Raw genomic sequence first — 26,771 nt, forward strand, 5'->3', positions numbered from 1 at the left:
CGGAGCGGAGCGGAGCGGAGCGGGGGGCGGCCGCCGCCGCCGCCGCGTACAAAGCGCCGCCGCCGAGGTCAGCGCGGCGGCCCGGGGGGGAGCGGCGCGGCGCGGCGCGGCATGGAGGGAGCCGGCGCGCTGCTGGCCCGCTGCCCCGCCGCCGGGCTGGGCGTCACCGTGTGCGCCGCCGCCGCCGCCGGGCTGCTGCTCTACCGCATCGCGCGGAGGTACGGGCCGGGCCGGGCCGGGCCGGGCCGGGAGGGAGGGAGGGGAGCCGGGCCGGGCAGCGCGGCCCTGCGGCGGGCGGCAGCGGCAGACAAACGGTGACCCGGAACCGTCCGCGGCGGCAGAAACGCGCCGCCCGACCAGCAGCCGTCCGTCAGGAAATACCTCGGTGGCGTGGTGTGGTTTTCTTCTTTCTTCCCGTACCCCCTTAAACTGCTTCGTGTCTTTGTGTTGCAGAACGGAACGCGAAGGACTCGCCTGCTGCGGGAGCTGGGCTTAAACAACCTAAAGCGTTTTCCTTCCTCCAGCGGGTAGTCTGGCGGCCGACTGTTATCGCCAGCAGCATGGCAGAGAGCGCTGGGGCCGCGGGGTTTTGCTGCGTTTAGTTTTCTAACGTCTTTCTGGCAGCGTTGTTTGAAGCGGGGGGGAAGAGGAAGAATGTTTTGCTTCGTTTTGCGTTGGGTGATTTGGAGGTGAAACGTTGTCTGGCTTTCAAGAAAACGTGATTACAGGGGGAGCGGCACAGGAGTGCCACGGAAATGACTTCTATATGTGTTGGTGCAGTGCCAAAATTTGGGAAGATCAAGTAGAAGTTAATGCTGTAAATGTTGAAGTTGCTATTTAATGGTAAAAATTCTTTGGTTGTTTAGCCCTTAATTGCATAGAGCACTTTCCCAGCTCAAAACAAACTTGCACAGACCGGTTAAAAAACAAGGTTTGAGAAGTGCCTGGAGAGAAGTCAGGATACAGGTTTTATGAAAGGAGCAGAACTTTATTTGAAAGGCTTCAGTCTAGCATACCTTGAGATGAGTATAGAGAAGCACATGTGGAATAAGAGGCACTTTTCGGCTGTGTAACAAAGCAGACTTTAGCAGTCTGCTCTTCTATAAAGTGCTCCTACTTGAGTAAAAGGAGGCTCCCAAGGGCTGGTTGCGATGAGGTTCACTTCCAGTTTATGCTTTGAAATAGAAGCAAAGCATCTGCAGTGAAATATTCCAGGTTTGCTCTAAAATATTTGCAGTTTTTATAACCATATAAATAGGCCAGTGGTATATTAGCCCATATATAAGACTTGGCATTTAATTGCATAGTTTGAGCAGCTAGGAAATACTAGCGGCCTAAAGCAACCCTCAGTGAAGCAGGCAGCATTTCTTTGACCCTGTTGCCTTTTGAGGCAGGAGATTTGACTTGTTTTGCTTAAGTTCATCGAATAGAAGGTCTCTGTGGAATGGAAAGAATTTCTTTCCAAGTCCTTGAAAAATGCTGATGAATTGTAAATATTTCCAGGAGGTGACTTTGATAGCTCTTTGGGGTTACGTTTATGTGCTGTTCAATACTCTTTTGATATTACTTAATTTCTTACTTTGCCTTAGTAAATGAATCTTTCAAAGTCATCAAGGGGCAGGGGTTTATAAGGGACTGATCCGAATGCAGACGTGATACTGCCTTTTTACTTGGTGTTGATGTTGTGGTATGACCCTGCTCTGCTCCGTTTTCAGAGTAAATGCGCTTATATATAATATATAAAGGCTTCTATGCCTTTATCACAAATAGCTACAGCCCCTGTAGAAAAGGAAATAAAAAGTAGCGGAATAACAACCTAGTGGAAAGTAGTTCTGGAGTAAATGTCAATATATGAAATTATATTACTTTAACCATGCCAGTGTATAAAACTGTTCCTTGTACCAGGGATGAAAAAACATTTGATACGTGCCCAGATGTGCGCAGGAGCTCCTTAAACCCTCTGAGTTTGGGCAAGAAAGGAAAACCTTAGAAATTCTGTTTGTAGCCTTGCTCTGAGATCACATCACTGCTACTTGAACTGTGGTGTTTATTGCAAGTTGTTGCTGGTCTGAACTCAGCAACCAGACTTGCAATTATAGATGCTTTCTCTTTGTCTTTTGTACCCCTCCTGATTTTTAGCTACTGATTTATTGCCGATGTTAATGTGAAATACCCTTGCAAGAGGATCTCTTGCTTGGGATCTTTGTGATGGCACAGGTCGCTCATAGGAGTCGTCATCTCCTCCTACGAGCAGAGTCAGGATCAGCCATCACACGTTCTAAAAGGGGCTTGTAGGAATTTGGGGAATTGCCATGCTGCTGGCCCTTCATTTGGGTGAGCAGCCTGTCACAGATACTGAGATGGCAGAAAAAGGCTGTACTCCAGAGTATGAAAGTTGCTGCCTCCCTTGCCCCCAAAGTGCCGTTTCACGGATGATGACCTTTGAGGTGCATAGCACTAGAGCTGGTTATGGCTGCAAGCCTGTGTCCCTGCCTAGGTCCCCTGGACGCCTTTTTGCTTGCTAAGAGGACAGTAAGTATGGCTCTTGAGGAAAGCTGCACTGCAATGAATGACACTGTTTGACTAGAGCTAGGAACCTGGCCACGCAGCTACATCTTCAGCCCTGTCTACAACTGCTAGTTTGAGCAAGTGTGTCTGTGATAGCATTTGTCTGCTGGAATCTGGACAGCTGGGATGCTTTCTTCTCACTAGGAAGTGGGGTCTAGCATTGGTTCTGCCCTGGCAGACCCCTCTGTTGACAGGCGATGGACATCGGTACAGCGTGGATTTACAGCAGCTCGGTGAGTGGCCACCCAAGAGCTAAGCTTTTCTAACTGTGAGCTGAACACAGCGTCAGGTTCATTGAACTGGGTTAACTCAGTCGCACTGGACTGCGTGAGTGTGCCATGGGCTTGGTCTGTGCCTAGGAGCTTTGGCAGGTTGGTTATGTCAAACTGCCATCGGATGTTCTGATCACAACTGCTCTGTGCAAAGAGCTCCTTTTCCTGGTTGTCTTTTCTTGAGGTTTGCTGGCATAGCTGTTTGTGTAATTGCTCTATAATCGAGTTGTGCCAGAATGAAGTGTTTTGCCTTAAATACTTTTGATGGAGAATTGCTGTTTATTTTAATCCCTGGCAGAAGATGAGGGTAACCCAGCTAAGAACTGTGAATTGCCCTGTGGGCTCCTTTAAGAACGTGGAGGACCTCACATCCTCATCTTGCTGGCATAGCAGTGGCAGGGGGAAAAAAAGCATAGATGTAAACAAAAATATTTCCGAATCTCTGTGTGTGTTTTTTTTTTTTTTTTTTTTTTAAAGGTAACTCATTTGGCCAGTACTGGTCATTAAATTGTATTCTTTCGTAATTCTGTTGTCAGTCTGGCAGTCTATTTAAAATGTAGGCGTAAGTGTGACCTTAAACGTATGTATCGGTGGGGAATGCTGGAGACTTTTGGGAGTCCTGAAGGCAGCTTTTTCCGTAAAGCGTTGTGTACAGAACAGAGAACTTGTTAGCACAGATAAAGGAGTCTGTCTCTCACAAACATGCATCTTAGCATCTTGTCTGAGCAGGATCAGACTTCTAGGTGTTGATCTCATAACCAGGATTACTCCAGGTATGGCCCCCAGCGTTGTCTTAAAGTGAAGCCCTTCTGCCTGCAAAATAATCCGAGGCTGGCAATTCTTCCAGCTTGATGGGGTGTGCAGGCTACATTTTGTGTTAGCACAGCTAGTCAGCTGCTAATGGAATCCCTCTGTGCAGTAATTCAATCGCTGCTTGCTGCTCAGGTTTTATTTTGCAGGGTGGCTCTTTCTCCAGTGAAGCTAATTCAAGTTAATGCACCGTTAGATTATAACATCCTTACAGATGGTCCGACTAGTGTTTTTGAAAGGGACTGAGCACGTGGTAGATGCTTATATAGATTTTGCTATGAAGGAAGAAACTTCGGTGTATTTTTTTTCAAACTTCATTTAGATAAAATAGAATTCATGACAACATTAAAATCATTCCAGGAGTTTTTTCTGTGTTCCTTACATCAGCTGATTTGAAGGATAATTAGATTAGCAATAGGAGAAGCATTTTTAATGTGACCGAAAAATTATTGCCCAAAATTTAGCATTGTCAATCTCCTCATAACAGAACGTCTGGAAACAAAGTATATTCTGCCTTATGTTCAACCACTGCTTGAATTCAGTCGAGGTATGTATAGCATAGTACCAGAGTCTCAGTCCTTGCAGTCCAGTATTTGAGAGTCTCTCCAAATCAGGATTTGTTTTGTTTTGTTTTTTTAACTCCTACCCAGTTACTAGGAAATCAGCCCCTTACCTACCCGTTCTTGCCAGAAATGACCTTCTTTTCTTCTTGCCTTTTTGCATCTAGCAGGTTAGGAACTTCTGATTTTCCACCTATTTCTATGGCAACAGATTATAGGCTTACAAAAGGGAGGATTATTGCTTTTTATCCTAAATAATCCAGGAGTTAAAGATTTCTTTTGCATACATTGTGAGAACGAAGGGCTGCTGTTTAACCCTTGGTAGCACGTCCTTAACCGCAAGAATGAGAAGTGGAACGCTACTTGGAAGAGATGGAAAGGTCTTGAGTATACTAACAATTCAATCTCTGATATTAGCAAGTTCTCAGATAGGTTTGGTATTGGTGTTTTGTTTTGTTCTGTTTCACAGCGTATATGCTGTTCTTCTTTTCTGGCCTATGCTTTCCAGTTCTGTCCTTGAAATTAGTGCTTCTGTCTGCAGTGTTGTCTCATGGATGAGAAGGTAGATACAGACTCAGGTGTGCTGTATCTCATTTCCATGGATGCTAGAGGACAGCTCCACAGCAACGTGAAGGTGGGACTGTAGCACTTGCTACAATACCCTTATTAGTTCAGGGACAAGTGGACGTGTGCAATAAGATATGTCACAGAATGGAATGGAGGTTGTTCTTCCTGTCAGATTATATGCTGAAGATGACGAGAGGATTTATATCCTGATGGTTAACATGCTAAAGCCTGTGCCTTATATTTTCATTGCTTTTGTGCCCATGATAGTGAGATGAAACAAGCACAAATAGATGTTCCTTCATATTGCTGTGTTGACACATGGTCTACTTGGCTCTTAGACAGCGGTAGCTCATGGGTAACTTGGACTAGCTACTTAGATTCTTCTCTGGTTTAGACTTTTTTTTTTTTTTTTGCCTGTCTGTTTTAATGGTGGTATTTTTAACTTGGATCAGCTACTGCTTTGAGCCTCCTTGGCAATGAACCAAAGAGCTGAGCAGAGAATATTCATCTTAGGAGGGGTATGGGTGTATATATCTATTTAGAGAAGGGAATCTGTCACCCCGGCAGCTTTAGCCGTTTCCCTTCAGCATCTGGCAGAGAACCCTTTGTGTACTCTGGCTTTTTAGGCTCCTTTTTGGTGTTTCATTTTAAGCTTATCCTTGTCATTGGCACCTAAGCACCCCTTGAGGGTTAGATATGTTAGGAACCAATTTTTCAGGAGGCGGTCTGTGGAAACGGGAGCGGGGAGGAATCTTCGTTACAGGCATCCAGCTGCAAAGGTGGTGGCTGAGAAAAACGCGTACTTCCCTAAGGGTAGAACAACCTGCCTTTTGGTGGCAGTGTGCCAGATGATGTTTCTGTAGCATCCGGAAGATGTTTCCTTACAGAATATTGTAGCAGCAGAGGACATTTCCTAGAGCAGGAAGCAGAGAAGTTGCTCCCAACTTGCGTGTGCTTAAGCTGCTGTTATTTGCTTTTCAGGCCCTCAGTGAGCCTCGCTGCTCAGTTGATTTCACTGCTGCTTTAGATGTGTGTGATGTTTGTCAAGTAGCTCCGTCTCCCCAGACGCAAGTCAGCGTCTGGGGTCCTGTTTTATCTACTGGGCCAGCCTGGCCATGTCGCTTGACCTGCCAGGACACTTCCTTTCAGGTATTATGCCTAGGTGTAAGACAAATGCACGTGTTCCTTAGCAGACAGGGCCCAATGGCCAGGTTACCGAATCCTTTGATAAAACATCCATCGCGCCTGGTTCAAATGGAGCTATATCACAAGTGTTTCTCTTGCAGTGATTGCTGTTTTAATGGGACTGTTTTAAAAAAACAAGAGGCTCATGGTTTCAAGGCATGAGTCTTTGCCCCTTCAGTTCTCTTGCATAAAAATTAGGGAAGATGTCTTGATTCCTCATTTCCCTCTTATTTACCTAGAGCTGCGTGAAGAAACATCTTCTTACAGTGTCTGAACCCTGGGCTAATTTGATATGCCCTTGTCCTTGAGAAATTCCGTAACAAACGGGGCTGGCAGCATTGTGGCCATGAGCTCATTTCCTAGGTTTCTGAATATCGTCATATGCAGTTCTTACGGAATATAACTTCCATTTCCCCTGGAAACTGGCAATTAGGAATGGCTGCCAGAATCCTGTATCGTAAGCAGCTATTCTGCTGCACCTTTCACCTACGTTAACGCTAGTGATTGTGGAAATGACTTGCTATGAAAAATGGGGAAGTGGGTCATTCATGAGGTTGTTACTAAAGTTCTGGCACGTCCATGGTACTAGCACAAAGAGATATTAGCATCAGGAAGAAATTTATCTCTTCTTTAGTAATCCTCTTTCTAATTCCTGAAATGATTCCTGAGAGTCATGCTGTTAAAGATGCTGAATGGGAAGGCTCGCTGTTATTCCTGGCTGTCTTGCACTTCTCTGTTTGAAAGCCGTTGCTTTCCTTTAGATCAGGTGGATTCAGTGTTGACATCTAACGTGTTTCTGTTCCTAACAGGAAGAAGCCCACGCACGTGACAGTGAACTGCTGGTTCTGTAACCAGGACACAGTCGTGCCATATGGGAATCGCAACTGCTGGGATTGCCCCAACTGTGAGCAGTACAACGGCTTCCAAGAGGTACTGTGGCAAGCCTTCCTTGAAGGGTGGCTCGGAAGGTGCATGGTCTGTGGAGCAGCACTTGTGGCAAAATCCTGCTCCTCGTTTAACATGGTACAGGCGCAGTGCAGATGAATATCCAGCAATGTGACAGCTGGCAGCTCTGTGCTGAGCACTTGTGAACTCAGCAGCTGATTGCTTGCTCAGATTTGAGCAGGATTCCATGCGCGCAGGGATGTGCTGACGCAGAGTGATACTGACAAATTGTCCTACCTCGCTTCAAAGGACAAAGAGGGCCTTGACGTTTTCATCGGTATCTCGTAAAAATCCTTTTTTATTATGAGGAACCATTCTTTTTCTCTGATTTAGTATTTGGAAACAGCTGAATTACTGTATTTAGGGTATTAAATAGATAACGTCTGTCTTAAATCAAAAATCAACAAGAAAACCACTTGCAGTTGGTTTACATAAGGGTGGATGGGGGAGAAGATTTGAAGTGTTTTGTCTCCTTCCCACTTATTTCTTCTGTGGTGGAGGTGAAGCCATGCAGTGTGGAGCTCCTGCAGAGCCTGGGGAATCTCTGCAGAGCCAGAGCAGACCTAGCTTCGATTTCATGAATTCGTGCTTGCTCTTCCCTCCCCCTCTTTTGTTTTTTGTCAGAACGGAGACTACAACAAGCCCATCCCTGCTCAGTACATGGAACACCTTAACCATGTTGTGTCAGGTGCTACAACTTTCTGTGATCCTACTAAACCCCAACAGTGGGTGAGCAGCCAAATTTTGCTTTGCAAGAAATGCAACAACCATCAAACCACAAAGATTAAGCAGCTGGCATCATTCTCTCCAAGGGAGGAGGTAAGTGTTGTTTAGGCCTTCTCATGATGTAATGTGCATGGAGGAGAGGTTGATGGGGTCTCTCCTTCTCAGTTTATGGCTTCCCACAGTTTCACGCAAAGCACTTAGCGCTGTGGTCCTTAGCTTTCGGCTACGGTTGAGCCTTAGAGTCAGAAGGCTGCATTTCAGTGGGATGCATTCATCCTCTGGATTGCCTAATCCAGTCTGTTTTGTGTCATTGTAACATGTTTAATCAGGACGTCTCCCAGGAAACAGATTTAAATTTGATCATGCTTAATGAGAACATCTTCTGGCCTCTTCCCTTTTTTCAGCTTTGTTTTGAGTCCCTGTTTCTTGCCAGTCCTGTCTGCTTGCTCAAGTGACAGCAGCCTTTGGCTTCTTTGTAGGTGTTCACTGAACTGTTTGACCTCTGAAAGTCTGCAGTGTCTGTGCCAGCTAAGAAACGTGAGACCACGTTATCCAACATGGCGAAGGCCATGCCTCAGTGAAAGCAGTGGCCTCTGCACTGCTGGCCTGCAGGGGAGAGCCTGCTGCCGCGTCTCTCCTGTGCAATTCTTGCTCAATACCGGCAGATGGAGCCCCCGCAACTGTGCTGCGGCAAGCCCTCAGACAGCTGCAATGCATCTTTCTACTTTCCTTCTTCTAGAAGAAGCTGCATGTGATTGGCACAGAGAGAAATGCACACTAGGCTGTTGCTTTTCCTTTGCACTCCCTCCTCTGCTAGTTCAGAGGTTGTGCAGGAGGTTTAATGTTTGTGTTTGTCTATCCACGTGCCTGGAAAACCCTTTCCCAGCCGCAGCAGGAGGGGGAGCAGGGGAACGCTCTGTTCTCTGTGCTGTCCCCAGCTCCAGCCCCGTACAGAGCCTCCTCTGAAGGTCCAAGCCGTGAGATGTGAGGAAAGGACAGGGATGGGGTATGGAAAAAAGGAGCGTTCCCAAGAAATTTAGTTAGCATAACTGGAGCTCTGATTGTTTTCTGACCCAGTCACTTACCAGTGTGTCGGGGGAGTATCTGAATGCTATAGTCACCTCCGTAACCTATACTCCCTAGTGGCTTTGGAGAACAGAGCCTTGAGAACAGTTTCATGGCTGGAGCTGGCACTTTTGACTGGTGGATTGGGAAGTTTTGACCGCAGCAGCAACCACAAAAACTTCTCTCCTCTGTTACCCTACCATCCCACCTCCGCAGTAGTAGGGGTGAGCCAGGAAGGGTACCTGTGGAAACCATTTAAAACTTGAAGTGGGGAGGTGGGCGTTTGCTGTGACCTTGCCTTGCCAAGCTCCTCTTTGGTGAAAGGCAGGAGAGAAGGCAGCGGGAGGCAACTCTTTCAGCTTAACACAGGCTGGGGGTGGAGACAGTGCTGGAGGAGCCTTAAGATCCTCTGTGATAAGCCATGCATCTCCTGTAGTGACAGTGATAAAGTCCTTTCAGCCATCCTCACTAGCTGTTTGGACAAATGGTTAACAATGATTTATGGAGCTCATCTCAGCTGGGCATTCAGGTCAGTGACAGCCTTTGAGCCTGGAGCCAAGTTTTGGGAGGAGCTTGTCTGTCTTCTTTCTAACAGAGTAGTGTGGAAGGGCAACAGATCTTTTGAGGCCCCTCATGTTGAGGAATAGAAAGGCAAATCTAGGTGGTGGTGATGGTGGTGTTTTGTTTGTTTGTTTTTGTGGGGGTTTTTTTCCTTTATTTTCAGTGTTGAGTTCATAAGATCTGGACAATAATAGCAAAACTGGGCCACAGGAATTCAACATCCTTGAAAGAGCCACAGCAGCCTCCTGCAGGGATCTCCAGGGGCTTCGTTTGTCTCTTCTGGGACATGGAGGCTGAGTCAGCTGTATGGGAAGTTGGTTGTATGGCTGGCCTCCAGCTTAGACACTGTTCAGGCCTGGCTTCAGGGGCCCATGAGTCTTTGGAGACTGGGAGCGTGACTCACTTGCATGTCAGCAGCATGATAACTGGTGATGGACCTGCAGTTCTCACCTGCTTTTCCTCCTCTTTCACCAGGGCAAATATGATGAGGAGATTGAGGTGTATAAGCACCATTTGGAGCAGACCTACAAGCTGTGCCGTCCATGCCAGGCTGCTGTGGAGTATTACATAAAGCATCAGAATCGACAGCTCCGGGCACTGCTGCTCAGCCACCACTTCAAGCGTCGTGAGAATGACAAGACCTATGCTCAGGTATGCTGGGAGAGAGGTGAGGGGATGTAGGGAGAAGCGCAGTGAACGAGGTACCTCTGTACCCGGGTTTGGCGCTAGGAAAGGGAGGCGTTGCCATTGGCAGCTGCCACGGGGTTCTCTAACTCTGGGAGTTTGGGTGCATGGCAGAAGTTGAGGAAAACAGAGTAGTTGCTATGGTTGCTCCTCGGGATAGTTTGAAGATTTCCTCTTGCTGGTGTCATTTAGTGCAATTTCCAGAAAGTAACTCTACTGTAAGGACAAGAGTAGAGTGGAAGGAGAATGGTGGGACAGGCAGAGAAGGGAAGATAGGGAAGCTAGCTCATGAGGAGAGTGCAGGAAGCTACAGAGCACAAAAAAGAGTGGGTAAGTATGATAAGGAGGTGATTTATGCCTTCTTGCTTCAGTGCCCTGCCTGACCTTGGCTTCTGGTCACAGCTCTGCTGTTGCTCTTTGCTCCTCTACAACAACTCACGTGGTGTCAGTCCAGTGTAGATACTAACAAGGACTTGCACAAAGCTGTCCAGTAAATGATACAGTCTAAAAATATTTCATAAAGCACCATCCCAAGGGCCTACCACAGTTTATTCAGCTTCTGACAAGAGGTGTTTCTCTTTCCTCTTTGCAGAACTTGTGTTCATCCTCCTCTTCCACTTCCATAACCATCCCAGCTCAGGTGATATTTCTGCGGTTCCTGGCCTTCCTCAGCTGTGCGTTCCTGGTCCTGATGGCCTTGTATGGGTCAGGCAACCCCTTCTCACTCAGTGCTGCAGTCCCTGCTCCTGTCTCCTCTGGACCGGCATATATTCGGAACAGGACTGGCATGAGCTCACAAGCAGACTCAGGAAATGATGCTTCCTTGACAGTGGCAGGATGGCAAGAGCTGCTCCACCTGTTCCCAGAACAGATGGTGCAGAACCTGAGCGTAGCGTGGACTTACGGGAAGAATCATCAGTTGGCAGTTGCTATCCTTGGGCTGTTCACCTGCCTGTTGGCTATGGTCTTGGCTGGGCGGATCAGGTGGGTGTGCTCTTGTTTCCTGTTGTTCCGTTTAAAAGAAAACTAGTTTATGGCGGGGAGTCTTTGGCCCTGTCTTAACTCAATGAGACAAGGGGCAGTCCCAGAATGGAGAATGTAGTACTGAGCAGCAGTTCTCCTCGTTACTGTTTGGGTTGCTAGCCAGCTGGACAGAGACAGCAGAGCTCATTCTGGCTCTGCCATGTTTCATTCAATTTAAGCTTCAATAACTGGGAATGGAAAGCTCCCCCTGCAACTCGGTAGTCTAGTGGACAGTGGAACTAATCCACTTGGGTACTTAACACAGCGGTGGGAAAAGCTGCAGATGGTATAACCGTAGCAAGAGATAGTATAAAACCTGCTTTAGTCTGTGTCCACAGAAACCCACCCATTTTCAAAGTGACTTTTCCCTCCTCTTCCCTTCCCTGTCCTCCCCAGGACTGAGGGTTTTGTTGCTATTTAAACTCTTACCTTGTGTCTTGTTGGGTTTCTTTTTGGCATTGCAGGCTTCGAAGAATTGATGCGTTTGCTTCAGTCTTGTGGTTCGTAGTGATGGGTCTGCATTTAGCTGAGAGGTACCTGAAGACAGACACACCCAGCTGGCTGGATACAGCCAAATTTGGCACCACATCCCTGTGCTGCTTGGTGGGCTTCACCGCAGCAGTGGCAACGCGGAAATCGACAGGCCATCGGAGATACCGGCCCCGAAGGTCAGAGCCAGAGCAGTGAAGCTGGGGGAAGGAGGAAAAAAGCCTTGTGAACTCTTTGCGACTGGTGCTTCTCTCTCCTCTTTTTATTTTCCCTCCTTCTTCTTCTTTTATTTATTAGATGAGCAGTGAAGAATTTTTTGTTTTTTTTTTTTTTCCTTTCCATCCTTGCTTCTCACTGTACTAGCTGCTTGGAGCATTCCCAAGCAACCAATTCCCATTCCTGCTGGTGCTAGCCAAGGAAGCTGCTCCTGCTGCCTCCATTCTCCCTTCTTCCTGAATCCTCTGTCAGCAGTGCAAATAATCCAATCCCTAAAGCCAGTTCTTCCAGCAACTGCCTCACAGACTGCTCCATAAATGCAGCCTCCTCCCCATTCTGCTCCTCCAGCCAAAGAGGTTCTAGCTTCTCCTGTCCTTCCGGTTCTTCTCGCTGCCTGTCCATCCCTAGCCAGTCCCAGACGAACCCTCTGCCTCGATCCTCCGTGGGGCCTGGGCCACGTTCAGTTTTCTAATGGTGCTAGTCATTTTAATTTTACACTGATGGGAACCTGCCTCTGAATTCTTAGTTTTCCTAACGTGTACTGTAGTAACAATACATGGTGTAAGGGCATACAAGGAGGGGAGACGTGTAGTCCCTAACCTGTTTTTGCCTTCCGCTGTGGAGCATCACTTAACTGCGTGTTCTTTTGCTCTGCTGTTCTGCTGTGACTCCTATCTTAAATGGAGCACCTTAAGTGCTTTTGACTGGAACTTCAATAACTTTTATGTAAAAAGGTGCTTTTAAAGGTTATGTAGCTCAGTGTGTCTTGATGAGATATCTGAAAGTATTCAGCTATTTCAGTATAAATCTTCACATCTGCCAGTTGCTGTTGCTTTCCATGCTGTTTTTTTAACTTTAAGAGGAGCATCTGTGCAAACTACAACTGGAAAAAAAATCCATGTGTTCCTCAACTCCTGCTGCAGCCTTAGAGAAGAAACATGGCACTAACAGCCACATGCTATGTTGTATGATCAGCTTTTGTTGTACATCACTACCTTTTCGGTCAATGTTTTCCTTAGCGTTGAGAACATAGGTCAGGAGGACGTGCTGGAGGGAAGGGGTGGGAGCTTCTGCGGTGGTACACACAGCAATAGAGCTGAATTATGTTTGTTACGTGGGGGCTTCCTTTTGGAAGTCCTGGCATTGGTACTAACCCTGCTGAAGAAGGGGGTCTGGAAATTGTGACTTAGGGCGCATGGCAGTCCTCCACTGAAAGCTTAGATGACTGAGTGTTAGTGTGTGGGAAGGAAGGAGCTGTCAACTGCTTAAATTTTTGTAGGATTAACTTGTTGGAGTGTCTTGGGATAAGCAGTCTGGCTCCCTTCTAGGTCACTCACTCCACTGAGCTTCTTACCTGGATTCAGGCCTTTTAGCTAGAAATAGGCTTTTTGAGGAAATAGCATAGTTGCAAAATATCTTCTGCCGTTTTCAGAATATTCAGCATAGCTCCATGGGATCTGCCATTCTAATAGTCTGACGTCTGGTGTCCTGATCTTCCTGTACATAAATTCTAAAATAATCGGAATCAAGCTCTTACTGGAAGTATCTGCATCTCCCATTGAAAGATTCAAACACTACTGGATGCTGCAGATGCTGGTGAAATGACGGGAACTTTTCTTAAGGCAACAAAAGCTATTTCATAGCTTTTCATTTTGTTCTGCAAACCAGTATTCACTGTGGAAGCAGAAATGTAGCACTAAGAGAAGCTCTGTGGAGATCCACTGACGATAAGCCAAGTAAGCTGAGTGCATCCTGGGGAAGGTACAGCTCCTGGCTGAAGAGCTGTCTGCCTGTAACTTAGCAGCTGGCAGGGGAGGTGGACCCAAGGATCTGCTTCCCTTACGAACTCTTCTTTGAAACGTTTTTTACTGGTGCCTTCAGATAACTACAGTATCCACCTCCAAGCAAACGGAGGTTTCCTTTCTCGATTCTGGTGCTCATGAACGGTGCTGCTCTGAAAACTGTGTACCTTCTTCCCGCAGAAGGGAGCCCACATTTGCAAAGTCTAGGTCTTCCCTTCTGTGTCCCTCTAACTTACCAGCCCTGACCCAAAAGGTTTGTCTTCCAGCTCACAGTCCAAGTTTGTTTCTTGTTTCATTCTTGGACTTCCAAAATACTAAATAATAACCACTGTGTCCTATTTTACACTAGACAGTGGAAGTTTTTTAAATGTGAGGGTTTTCTTTGTTTGTTTGTTTATTAACAAATATTACAAGGAGCCATGTGAGTTCACCTAGACAGGAAAAAGGCAGCAGAAGTGCACAGGGTCCTCCACCCTGGGCTGAAGACTTACATGAGCAGTCTGGCTCTTCTCTCTTGTTCTTCCTTAGGAGATGTAGTAGGAAAGGTGCCTTAAAAATCCCATGCCTGTTTCCTGAACCTGACAACAGGCTCCTGTGCCCTGTCAGCCTGCTGGAGCAGGGAGCCTGGGGGCAATGCTCAGAGGGACAGTAGCAGGCTGGTGAAAAGATGGGGGGTGGCATTAACAAAAGCAGTTTGTGAGTAAACGGGTAGCTACCGCTGCCTGTTCAGCTTTCCCCGCAGCGCGGCGACTGCTAGCACATTTTCATTCTCCAGACCACTCCCCAGCGCAGCTGCCTTTCCGGCGCCGTTTTTGCCTCAGCCCATCTGCTTTTAAAAAGTGGCTTAGACAAAACCACCTAATGAAACGGACACAGGAACAACATCCGTGGCCAGCTGTGCCGTTCTCTAAACCCACTGTACAAAAGGCCCAACCGACCATGAGCCGTTATGTCCATTAAGTGAAATACAAACATTTTACTTTTTTTCCCTCTCCTCCCTTCTTCTGCTTGAATGCTTTCTAGTTTTCCCAATAATGTTAATTGTAAGAAAAGACTCACGTTTCTGTTGGATTGTGATTGTCTTCTGCCGTTACTTGCATTGATAAGTGCCTTCTAGCATATAAGCTTGCAAGTAGCTGGCCTTGCAGAGATGAGCTGTTCCCTATTGCAGCTCTGTTCTTGAGTGTGTTTGAGTGATGAGGGGAATCTCGTGTTTAGAAAGGTATATCGAGACTACTGCAAGAAGGAGGGCTGTGAGCCGCTGACAGGCTGTTAAACTATGTGGAGTTGGTCATGGTAACCTCATGCCATGATGCATGTTTTTAAATTAACAACATGCCTGATTTCTAATGGCAATGTGCTTTCTTTTTCTAACAAGAATTTTAAAAAAATTGTCCAAATCTTCCTGCCTAGCGGCAAGGAAGCTCTCGGTGGCAGTTCAATCAAAGGTGCCTGCCAAGGTCTTTAGACATTTTGCTTTCAGGAGCTGGAAGTCAAGGCTGTATCAGGTTTCTCCTGGTCCCAGTTCATGTGTCCACATGCCTGCTCTGAGCAGCTGCTTTCCTCCCGTCTTTTGTTTCTTTCAATTTAGGCATGACCCATCTTTGAGCCCTGGGGCCTGGGCCTTCCATGCTATTTTGCTGTGACGTGTCAAATCGTTATCCTATCTCTTCGCCTGTTCTCTGTTTTTTTTTTTTTTTCCTATGCACTGCTGTGATGGATGGGGAGGATGCCCGCTAGATACCGGAAGCAGGCAGCTGGTAATCCTTCCCACAGGGGTGGGTCCACACTGTGAAGTGACTACTACTGCTCAGAAATGTTTTAATTCTGTTTGCACAGCAAGTGCAAACCTATACTTAGAATTTAAAATCTCTTCATCTGGGAGATATGTTACAATCTACATGCAAGCAAGAAATCCATTTGTCTTTGCATGATGCAGATTAATACAAATGAAGTATATTAACAAGTCACAATAATGTTACATATCAGAACTTGAGAAAGCTACTTGTGTTATGGCCAAGCTGTGTTACTGAAGCCATGGTGCTTTGTTGAGGATCTTACAGTTGAAGACCTTTTCAACTGCTTAATTGTAAAAACTTCAAAGGGAAAACAAGATAACAAAACAGATATTGGTGTGCGGCTGACTTCTAATGCCAAAGAAGCTGTTGTCTTTGCTCAGGTGCCAACTTGTTCTTCCACTACTTGGTGCCTCAGCATATCTGTGCTCCCACTTCCAAAAGCAAACAACAACAAAAATTCAGAGCCTAAAAAACAAACTTGTAGCAATTGAAATTTTGGTTTTTAGTGGCTCTGATGCTGACAGTCTTTTCTCTGTCTGCCTTTCTCTTATACTTTGCTAAGCCTGATAGTAGAGGATGATAGGTCTTGTGGAAGGGAGGAAAGTAAGGAGGAAGGGGGTAGTTCCTCCAGAGGTATTCTGATGTATAAACTGCTAGCACCAAATCAATACCAGTTGTGTCTCCAGAGCTCCTCCTTAGGTAATTTGGCATGAAGGAGGTTGATTATCAGTTATCAGGATTTTACTGTTGAACGTTTCCGGAAAAAGTTCTCTGGTTAAATAAACCACCCCCTCCTTTACTGAGGCCGTTCCTGCAATACGCGATTTCAGTGCCGACTAGACTATTCTAAGCGGGCTGTGCTGTAGCTTCTGTAAGTAAGGTGCTTTGCCAATGTGACGTTTTTTGATTTGCAGTTCAGTTAGGAAATAGCCCAACAGTTAGGTACGTCTTCTCTCTGTGCCTGTCGCTGCCCCTGCAGTAGGCTCAGCAGAAGAAAATGTACCCTTGCGGCCCAGTTGTTCTGGCACGAGCCCAGTGCCACTATCCTCGTGAAGCTGAGATGCTAAGTTTTGTGACACGTGGGTATGTATGTCTTTCTGCTGAGGATAACAGCTGACAAAGGGCTGGTAACTTACTAAAACTGCTGCCATAAAACTGGACAGAACCACTTGATCAGTGCTTTGAGCGTCTCTTTTTCACTTAGCTGGACTCTTTATTTCAGACCGCAGAGGAACGCGTAGGAACCTGTGGTCACCAGGTGCAGCTCTGTCACCTGAGGAATCTCCTGACTATGCAGGCCAGAGCATACAAACACCTTAATTCAGCAGTACTAGAGGATTTTAGCCTAAAAGCCTCCTATTTCGGGTGCTCCTTTTTCGCAGTGGCCTTGTTCCCTGGTCCAGACACCAGTACAGGACTACAGAAGGGGGCAGGGAAGAATCCCGCTGTATAAGCGTGGTGCTCTGAGCAAGCTGAGGCAGTGAGGGATTGTTGGTGGGTTTGTGCGTCACTTGAAATCAAACGTGCTCCAGCCCAACGTGGCTGGCTCTGATCTTTGCTCTCTCAGTGGCTGTGGCTGATCTGCCAGCTCAAGGCCACACTGTTAGTCTGCCTAGCAGTTAGACATGGTCTAAACGGGCCTAGATGGGTCCATTAAGTGCCTTTCCCTGGACAAGCTACCCTTTTGACAACACTATGTTGCTCTGCTTCATTGGAACTGATGCAGCCGCAAATTGGGACAACAGCGCTTGTATGTCTGCCAGGCCAGTGCTTTTGTCCTTTATTCGCCACCGGTGAGGTGGCTGGGACCGAGAAGATACTCAAACCGCATTCTTGCGTTTTCTGACTCTGCAGACCCTTCTGGGGATGAAAAAGAACCCAGGGCTAGCAAGTGAGTAAGCATCTCTGCTGCTGCTGCTACCCCCTGGTCTTCCTGAAACCCTCACTGACATCTCTGCATGCAAACCAACCCCTTTGTGGCCCTTTGCATTTTTAAATACACTGTATTTATATCCCATTCTTTCCTTCCTATTGACCCCTACTTTGCTATGTCTGTAGTTTGCATGCCCTCGTGAACTGAGCTTGGGTGTGTCAAAGGATGAGGACAGGAGGGGAATATAACAATGATGTAGTGATGTTTTATTTCAGCTTTTATGTTCTTATTAATACTATTTTTCAAGTAAGCTCAAATTGTGTGTGAAGCTAATAATCGTGCTTAGATACTGTAGCAGATACATATGGATGTATTGTAGAGGACTTATTTATGCTCTTATTATATAAATTAATATAATTAATAGCTGGTTTCATTGCTTTAGACTGACTCCGCTCACAAAAGCGGGCGGGTGAGGTACATGGCTTTGTTCAATTTTTAAAGAGCTGCCATTGGACTTCTGTGCTCTTGCATATAACCTGCAAGTTCCTCCCAGGTGTATCGTCACCTGCAAGTACACCTGAGGCATCTGTGGGCAATAGCGGATTCTGTGTTATGAAAGGGGCAGTACTCAGTCCTGAAGCGTACCTTGAGTTATCCCCTGTAAAGCATCATTTGGGACCACAGGTATCAAGCACACAGACAGGAGAGAGGTCCTCTGGACAGTTCCATCATGCCCGCTATGCACCTGCGTTTTTGCAGACATGGGATGTGCACAGCCGCATATCTTTGTGCCACCAGCCAAGCGGGAACCAAAACCGATGCCAAAAATCCACCTGTACTCCAGAAGGTTTATGTGCAGGACCTGGCAGCTGGAGCCTTTTCAGCTATATTTTGCCCCTCCTTTTTCACCCAAAACAGGGTAACTCGTAGGAGAATTCGAAGTTGGGGGAGCTAAACTTTCTAGCTCTGTAAGTCATGTATCAAAACCTTAATATGTCTGAGACCTGTGTCCTTTTACAACACTACTCCCTCCATCCCTATGCCAGTTATTTGCCATATCCTTCTTTGCTCCTGATTGCTTCACCCTTGACCAGAGCACGGGTTATGGCACTTGCTGATGGCCAGCCCCAGGCACTGTACATGATGCAGCAAAGTAGACGGTTAGAGACTTTTGTATCAGGCCAAGTGACTACTTGTCAGCTCAGAGAAACGTGACTCACTTTATTTCCATGCTTATTGCTGGCTGCAGTGAGCTGCTTCTGCAGCCTGGGCAGCAGGACTACAGCCCATGCTCTCTGGAGAAAACGATAGCTATACATGGGCAGCTCATTGATAAATTGTGAGGGGACCTTAAGTTTGGAGGAAGCATTTTACCCCGTGCCTGAGCAGTTCCCTGGCTGCTCCCAGACAGACGAGCCTGGGCACATACAGCAAGCTGCCTGATGTGATTGCATGTTACCTTCTTGTTCCACGTACTGGGTTATCTGAGCTCAAGAATGGTCCTTTTACAGCCCGCTAGTCTGGCCTGAGCCACGTCTCTCTCTCTGTCCCAGGGGTGATGCGTCATCTCTGTGGTTAAAACGTGAATGAGAAAGGCACGAGCTTACCGTGCTAGCTTTGGATAAGAGGGAGGTACTGGAACAGAGGAGGCTCTGCTGGCAGGAGGTGTTTCTTCAGGGCGGTGTACTGTCCTATATCATGTGATACTTTTCTTTAACCTTCTATTTATTTATTTTTAAATATCTGTGTAGCAGAGTTGTGCCCAACTGTCTAGTAACGCTGTGATTATTGTAAACACTAATCAAGATGCCCAATTTTTGATGTTCACAATACCAAGTTCTGAAATAAACGGCTTCCGGGCCCTGACTATTTCCACAAGCTGTCTGACTCCAGAGCCTTTTTCTTTTTTTCTTTTTTTTTTTTCCTTCCTTTTTTGGTTACTTTTTTCACTGTTGCCAGACCTGCTTTAATCTCCGTGTCCAACTACACGCATACACAAACGGCTTGGAGCAACACAGTAATCTAAGAGCAAAGACAGAGCTGTCCTGCTCCGTTGCAGGGCTGTGATGTGGCTGCTCCTGCCTTATGCCCCTCTTGATTATCTCACCTTTTTGCATCCGCTTCTGAAAGAAACGTTGCTTCAGCTGACAGTCTCAGGTGTGAAACACGTTCCCGCAACGGGGGCCCTGCTTTAGCTTTAGCAGCATTTAGATCTCTTGACATGGCAGTGGCAAGCATCACAGATAAGAGCGCATAGTAAAGGAACAGGATTTTGCCTGTAGCAGGAGTTTACTTTATACAACGCGGATCAAAATTTAAGTCGTTCTTTGGTCAGGCGTCAATCCTAAGGCATTAATAAGCTATGCTTAAAATTCTCCAACTCTTCTTTGCTAACCAGAAAATTCCTTTACTGGATGGTGTAAAGCAAATGATTTGTCTGCTGCCCGGAGGATCCGACTCTTTAACTTGGTGAGATTGAGAGGCAGTGGGATTATTGAGCAGTAGAAACTATGGAAGTGCAATCCAAAAACGTTCAAGTCCCAGGAAAGTGGTGGTGATTACAGGTGATAAATGATTGTAATGTCTTCTAATTTTTGAAGCAAAAAACTACCAAAAGCCAGTAAGCCAGATATGCTGCTTTCCAGTGTAGCAAGGAGCTGTGTAAAACTGGATCCTTTAGCCCAAAACAACCAAAAGGTGCAAAGTTGGGAGGTGGGGGGAAAGCCATGTTGTTCACAGGCTCTCTGGTTTGGCCCTGCACTGTGAGTGCTCGACATCGCTCTGAGATGATTAATACCATAGTCCTGCGCCACCCTTTTCCTTTCCTTTCCAATTCATTTTCTCTTACGGAGCTGAGACGGACACGCACCTCTGCTATTTACGTCTGTATGTATGGTTGGGCAAACGGGTGTACGTGTGTGCACTGAAGGCCTCTGCCCCGTCGCGAAGCGTGACACCCTTCCCAGGTCCTCTGGAACCTGAAGAGGTTGGGCACTTTCTGCTGCAAGACTGACGAGTTCCTTGCTGCTGTTAAAGGCTTGTCCTGCTTGCAAGCACCAGGATGCTGGTTGGCTCAGATGTTGTTCGGCCTGATTAAGCTGGTCGGGATTGTTGATGTCTGCCTCGTACTAGCAGATAAGTAGTTTTATAAGATATTTTAAATCATGATCTTAAATCTAGACTGCTTCTTCTGGACGTGCTAGCGCTGCATAATATTGCCGTATCACGTCTTTAATCTCCAGGAGAGAATGACACGTGCATAAATCGCTCCAGAGCACAGCACAGGATTGAGATACGTGTATTCCTCCACTCTCTGATTTACTACTGGCTTTTTTCTGACAGAAGAAAAGCCACGTTGCTGCTCTTATCTGTCCTACTTTTTTACCAGAAATGAGATTAATATTAAGCCTCCAAATGTTGCAGCTTGATTATATGCTGCAAAGTCTGATATCCCTGTTTTAAAAAACATTTTAAAAAAATGTATACTCTGTACAGTTCCTCCTAAGAGGTTAGTGCTTCCTCATGATATATTTGACAAGAGTGCATGTTTCTAACTAAACACAAATCTTGCAGGAGATCACTGAAATATCTTGTATCTCATTCAAGTTTTAGACTTTTTCATGTGTTTCATTCGATTATATTAAAAATAATACAAAATGTCCATGCTCACAGCATTGTAACCTCAGAGCGCTTATTTTGATGGTATTGTGAGAACACAGGGGAGACTCCACAGCAGGCTCTTTATTTCTGATGCGATGTAATCAACTTAACTGCACGCACAAATGCACCCCAAGATTAAGATTAGTACATGATTGCAAGGAGGAATGGAACGAAGGTAGAAATGGGAGTAACTTGTTGATGGATTGTTTGGTTTAGATTGATTTTTAAACTGTGAACCACTGCAAAGGTAGGTGATAATATGGGAGTACTGGAAATTAATTGCATAGTTTATTTGCTTATAGTAATCGAGTGTTTAAAATACAAAGCCCTCGTGTAGTTATTTCACTAGTGGAATAGAAGTCTGCTTGTATGTCTGTGATACTTAAAAAAAAAAAAAAAAAAAATCAAGTCAACTGGTACAAGTATCCTCAGTAAGTTTTGTCTGTTACCTTTTGTCTTGTGTTCTTGAATTGGAAACACTATCCTGCAGCTCCCTTATTTCACTTGGAGGGAACCCTTTGCAAACAATTCAGAGGCCTAGGAATACAGTTGCCATATGTTACTGACAAGTTAAAATTTTTCCAGACGCTATAATATTGTCTTTTATGCTGTAAAGCAAGATGCTGCCTGGGTCATATGCTACAGGAGCACAGTTCCCTCTGGATGACTGTACTAGCACATATTTGTGGCTAACTACAGATATGCGGAGAAAGGAAAATTTAATGGTTTAGCCTTCAGTTTAGCATTGGGAAACCCAGGTTTGTGTCTCTGTTCTGTCATAGACTTTTTGTGTGACCCTTGGCAAGTCGCTTAGCTTCTTTTTGCTTCTATTTCCCATCTATAAAATGGGGATAGTGAGACTTCCTTACCTCGCAGAAGCATTGTAAGAGCAAATGCAATAAAGAAGCTTGAATGTCAGTTTAAAAACAGAGGTCTCTTGCCTAAGTTTTTATCCAGGTACCCATAAAAATACTTCTCTCTATACTGACATCAGAGTTGGGATGTTGATTCTGGCTTCTAAAGACAAAAAGACTAGTAGATAACCACCTGCTTCCCATAGTCGTGACATTTCCAAGCATGTTTGCATGTGCACGTAACAAACCTAAAAAGTACCCCACTGTTGGTCCTGTGTATATTTGTACTTTGTAAAGCATTCTGGTGGTCTCTGGGTAATGTTCTCAGGCCAAGGAACCCAAGGAACTCTGCCTGTTTGCACCTGAACTATGAAACTGTCCCACCGATTTTTATATTCTGCATTGCAGGGCAAGTTGGTGCAGAATCATTTAAGTAAGGCTGAGCAGTTATTCGCTCTCCCGGCTTCAGAGGCGTAGGAACATTCCCATAAACTCTACGCAATCCTGCATCTTGCACTCCTGTGCTGAAAAATTACTACAAAGCTGATGATGAAACAAGCCTTCCTGCATAAGAACTTCAACCACCACTGTAGTTCTGGTTCAAAAGAAACACAAATTCTTTTCTATTCTGTTGTGGTGGTCGTGTCCTGAATCCCCTAGTTAGAGCTGAGAGAGGGTGTTACTGGAATGTAATTATCGCTAAATGTCTATCATGCCTGTCGTTTGCAGATACCTTTCTGGGGATTCGGTTACTCTGTTTCCCAATGGCACTGGGACTGGCTTCCCTTCTCCCGCTCCATCTCTCTTTATCCCAACACCACCTAGTATTCTGCACCTGACGAACCAGCAGCTCTTCAGATCCCCGCGCAGGACTTCTTCTTCCTCTCTTCCTGGGCGTCTGAACAGGGCACTCTCACTGGGTACCATCCCCTCCTTGGCCAGAGCAGGTAAGGTGTGCGGGAAGCTTCTAGACCCAATGGAAATGGCAATGCAGTGGTACGATGCTTCAGAAGGGAGTGGGCTGCGAGGCATCCGCGTGCTATAGCCCTAGGCAGGGATTGCTGACTTGTATTTGGGGCTGGAACGAGCGCTAGCAGCCTGCAAACAGGCCTGCAGTAGGTAGTGCTAACTGGGGACGTGTTTTTTTGTTATAGGTTGTCCTTATATAGATCGTGTAGCAAGAACAAGGTTAACCTAGTTCCTAAGGGAACTGTTAAGCCTGATGCTGTTACAGCTGATTGTATATCTCAGTTGTTTTTTATCACTTGTAAACAACTTCCTAATGCTTCTGCAGTAGCTTAGCTAAGAACTATGCCTACATTGCTTAAAATGAGCAATGTCTGAAGCTTCTGTGTTGCAGGAGAGTGTCCAGCATTGGTCGTTTGTTTTTTAGCGTTAAGAAATTAGACAGTGTCTTTGCCATCTCGTTGAACCACAAATCTCACTGTGCGCTTACCTGCTGTGGGTTTACTGAAATCCACAGAGGCCAGTGGATTTACTGAAATCCAAAAGCTTCTCCAGGCATTCGTGGCACAAGCTGCAAAGCTATGCGTGGGAGAGAGACAGAAGGAGCAGTTAGACATGGGGCTGGAGAGGAGCAGCTTTTGGAAGTGACTGGGAGCGTTAGTGTAACTGATCTGGCAAATGCAGTCAAGCTGGTTTTAGTTGCTTGTCTAACGATATACTGTATAGCTGAGCTGTTCTGCTTCCAAGGCCTGAGTCACAGAGTAAATATCCCTAGTCTGAGCAGTGTGTTTTTCTGGTGCATTGAGGGGTTCACACCCTCTTCCCTTTAACTGCTTGGTGTAGTTTGCTTTTCTTGCTACAGATGAAGGGAGCAGAGTGGAAGGCAGGCTCTTGGCTAAGTCTGGGTTTGACATGCATTAGCACAGCTATAGAAGCTGCTTTAGAGGCCTCATTTCCTCTTGTTTGTCAGGGCTGTGCAATCTAGGGGAGATTAATAGGCCTTGTGAAAGACTTTCTCCCAGTAAATCATTAAGCCCTCAGCTTCGACTGTGGTTGAAGCCAACAGATGGGAAATAGAATTCAAATGCTATCCTTCAGCCAAGGAAAGCTGTGCTTTCCTGTGTCACTGGTTGCCACAAGGTCAGAGGCCAAAATGCTGGCAATTTCTAGGGTAACACTGCAGTAAAGAGCGAGCAGTCTTTCTGGGTTTTTTAGTTCAGTCGACGTTTCTCTAGCTCATACTGCCAGCAGTTTTGCCAGATCCACTAAGAGCAAATGAAAGAGCAGCCACGCAAACCTTTCAGCAGAATGGCAACTTCTGTTACAGCCGTGAACTTTCCAATTACTTAGCTGCCAGTGGAAGGGCAGGTGCGAATGTGCCAGATGGCTGGGATTCCCCCTGCATGCTAAACCACTGCTGAAAGGTCTATGCTTTCTTGTGGCAAGGTGCAAGGCCAGACAGACAGGCTACTATTAAGCCTTTTGAAATCAGAGAGGGTTTCTTGAGCAGAGGCAGGATCTTGAAGCTGAAGACTCCCAGAATGGAGTCCAGTGAACAGGACGATGTCTGGGCAGAGTACTTTCTGGGTGTCATTAGACACGCAGGACTTCCTGCAAGCTTAGTTCTCTTCTTCCTGCTGCCTTTTCATACCTTCTCCTGAAATCTTTGCTAGGACGGCAGCTTTTACCATCCCTTGAAGGCAAAGAGTAACTCAAAGCAGGATAAAGGTCTTGGTGAGCTGTGTCAGATGTCCCAAGTTTATAAGGCTTAACAGCAGATCAGAGAAGCAGTGGAGTTCTGAGGCTGATGACGAGACGATGCAGCTACCTTTCTGAAGTAGCTGAGGCAGCTGGGTTCAAACTGCTTCATGTTTGCTTTTTAGATTCTGGCTACTTGTTCAGTGGAAGTCGCCCGGCCTTGCAGTCGTCTCAGTCCAAGGAATCCCCTACATCAGGTAACGTGCCAGAGCTTGCAGGCCAAGTGTTTTTGCAGTGTGTGGGTTGAAACACATGATCAAAGTTTAGTTCTTTCCTCCCTGCCTGCGTCCCAATGAAAATGTCAGTTTTGCTGTTAGAAATGCTGCAGAGATGGCTCAAACTAGGAGTGGGACTGCATTAAAATAAGGTGCTGTATGTGGTGGATATCCCTTTCCCTGGGAGAGCTCACAGTGAAATCAGTGAGGCGCAGCAAGGATCGCTTCCCTACTCTACAAAGGAGTTGAGATTGCTTTGGTAGGAGACTGAACTGTTCCTAGTGCAGCTCTTTTGTTTTGTTCTCCTTCCCCAGCCCAGGGAACTGCTAATTTACCTGCTCTGTCTGCTCTGCCCTTTTGCCCCCATGTTCTGCAGTGACCTGTCTGTTGAACTCCTGACCCCAAATGGATCATTTGGCTGTCTCTGCTGCTTAAGTGTTAACTGCTGGAAAAGCAGCCACAGCCCGTGCTAATGCCATCGTGCAACTCTCCTTATTTTCCTGATATAACTTCCCAACAAACAGCCTTTAAAGGGCATGCCAGAACTGTTCATTTAAGTGCAAACAGCACATGTAATGCAGGCTTTCCTGAATGGATGCACTGAGCAGAGAGAAAGCTCACCCCGCTCCTAATAAACTCATCTCTAGTCTAAGTCATCCATGAGTGTACCAAAGTGTGTGCAGAATTTCTCTGTTTATTGCAATGTGGAACCAGAATGAATAAAGAATTGTAGTGCAATGTATATTGGACATTTGTAGTGCCTGTTCCCTCCTCTTGTAGAATTGTTAAAGAAAACTATGCCTCTTGGATTGAATTCAAATCTCTTTCTTTTCTCTGTGGGGATATTTCTATTTCAGAGCACTTCTCCCTGCTGTCAGGCAGCTGTGCTCCCTCCCGCATCCCCTCTCCGGCACCATCCGTGACTGGCTCCGTCACTTCCAGCTCAGGTTCCTTGCGGTACCGCCGACCACTCATCAGCCCTGCCCGCCTAAACCTGAAAGGACAGAAGCTGCTGCTTTTCCCATCCCAGAATGAGGCCCTGCTCACTCCAACCAGCTCTGAGGAGCACACCCACTCGGATAGCAACATCTTTGCCACTGAGCTGTCTTCCTTTCCGAAAAAGAACCTCAGCGAGCGAGGAATGCATGGTATGCTCTTAACCTGCTGCACTCCTGGAAGCGCACTTCCAGGAAGCAGTTGACTTGCAAGCAAAGCTATGCATCATCTAGGCCAAGCCATAGATGGGAAACCTTCGGGAAAAACCCAGGTGTGGTGATGACGGCTCAGCCAGCAAATCTTCCTTATGAATCCAGTGGCCTGGAGAGCCTCTGTTCTGCCAAAGCAGATGATCCTTTTCTCACTGAGCGGTACTGCAGGGATATTACTGCCACTGCCCTCACCCTTGTTTGAATAACTCCTCTAACCACTGATGTGGTCGTGCTAATATGGACAATGTGTAAGAGACAAACCTGCAGGCATCTTGTGCTGCAGAGCAGTGAAATTTGCCTTTTGTTTCCAGGTTCCACCCTCAATCCTTGCATGACTTTACCAGGCAACTGTTCATCACTCATGTCTAGCTTTAAGCTGGTAACTTATGCTGCATTTGGCTTCCACGAGCACCTTCTGAATTTTTGTGTCTTTTCTCCTTGCAGATATGAGATCTGCCATGGAAGGAGGGAGTATTTGCAGTGATAATTCTATCAAAAAGGAGGATCACTCATCACACTCATCTACCTGTGTGGTAGATACAACTACCAAAGGGGAAGATTTGGCAGGCTGGAGAGGTAGGTGCAAGTCATGTGAGTGCTTTATGTGTGTGTGTGAGCATCTCTTTGAGGGCAACTAAGATCTTTCCTGCCCTGGGATAGTGATTTTATCTTGAGATCAATCAGATAAGTAGCAGCAACATGGGTCTTCTCTCTGCTATCATAAGACCTCAATAAGTCTATTCCCATTCTTAAGGCTATCTGAAAAATACCAACAGCTGGAGTGCTAAACTGAGACAGAAGGAAAGTGGTGGGGATGTGGGTGTTGAGAAGAGGAACAAGATGAAAATAGAACCAAGAGGTGCAGTGGACTCTTTCCTGACAGGAAAAGTGCTTCAGCAATTTCTGTTCAAGGTGAAAACATTGGGCAAAGGGAGAGAGCAACACATGTTCGCTGTTATCTCATC

The 26,771-nt window shown here is 46.2% G+C and overlaps 1 protein-coding gene across 4 annotated transcripts in view; it reads left to right on the forward strand.

Moving 5' to 3' along the window:
* Positions 1-91: 91 nt before the first annotated feature.
* Positions 92-26,771, forward strand: part of TMEM201 (transmembrane protein 201) — a 31,103-nt gene continuing 4,423 nt past the window's right edge. For 2 of the 4 annotated variants that reach the window (XM_068915738.1, XM_068915739.1), the window contains exons 1-10: positions 92-218; positions 6,772-6,892; positions 7,532-7,726; positions 9,734-9,910; positions 10,536-10,927; positions 11,431-11,634; positions 22,389-22,606; positions 24,509-24,580; positions 25,456-25,746; positions 26,251-26,382. In XM_068915738.1, the coding sequence (XP_068771839.1) occupies positions 112-218; positions 6,772-6,892; positions 7,532-7,726; positions 9,734-9,910; positions 10,536-10,927; positions 11,431-11,634; positions 22,389-22,606; positions 24,509-24,580; positions 25,456-25,746; positions 26,251-26,382 (1,909 nt within the window). In that variant the 5' untranslated portion in view covers positions 92-111. Of the gene's footprint in view, positions 219-5,758; positions 5,927-6,771; positions 6,893-7,531; positions 7,727-9,733; positions 9,911-10,535; positions 10,928-11,430; positions 11,635-22,388; positions 22,607-24,508; positions 24,581-25,455; positions 25,747-26,250; positions 26,383-26,560; positions 26,719-26,771 lie in introns of those variants that run through there. The other 2 variants (XM_068915737.1, XM_068915740.1) reach the window with 2 other exon arrangements.

Source organism: Struthio camelus, chromosome 21, assembly GCF_040807025.1.
Source record: "Struthio camelus isolate bStrCam1 chromosome 21, bStrCam1.hap1, whole genome shotgun sequence".
In the NCBI taxonomy this organism is placed as follows: Eukaryota; Metazoa; Chordata; class Aves; order Struthioniformes; family Struthionidae; genus Struthio; species Struthio camelus.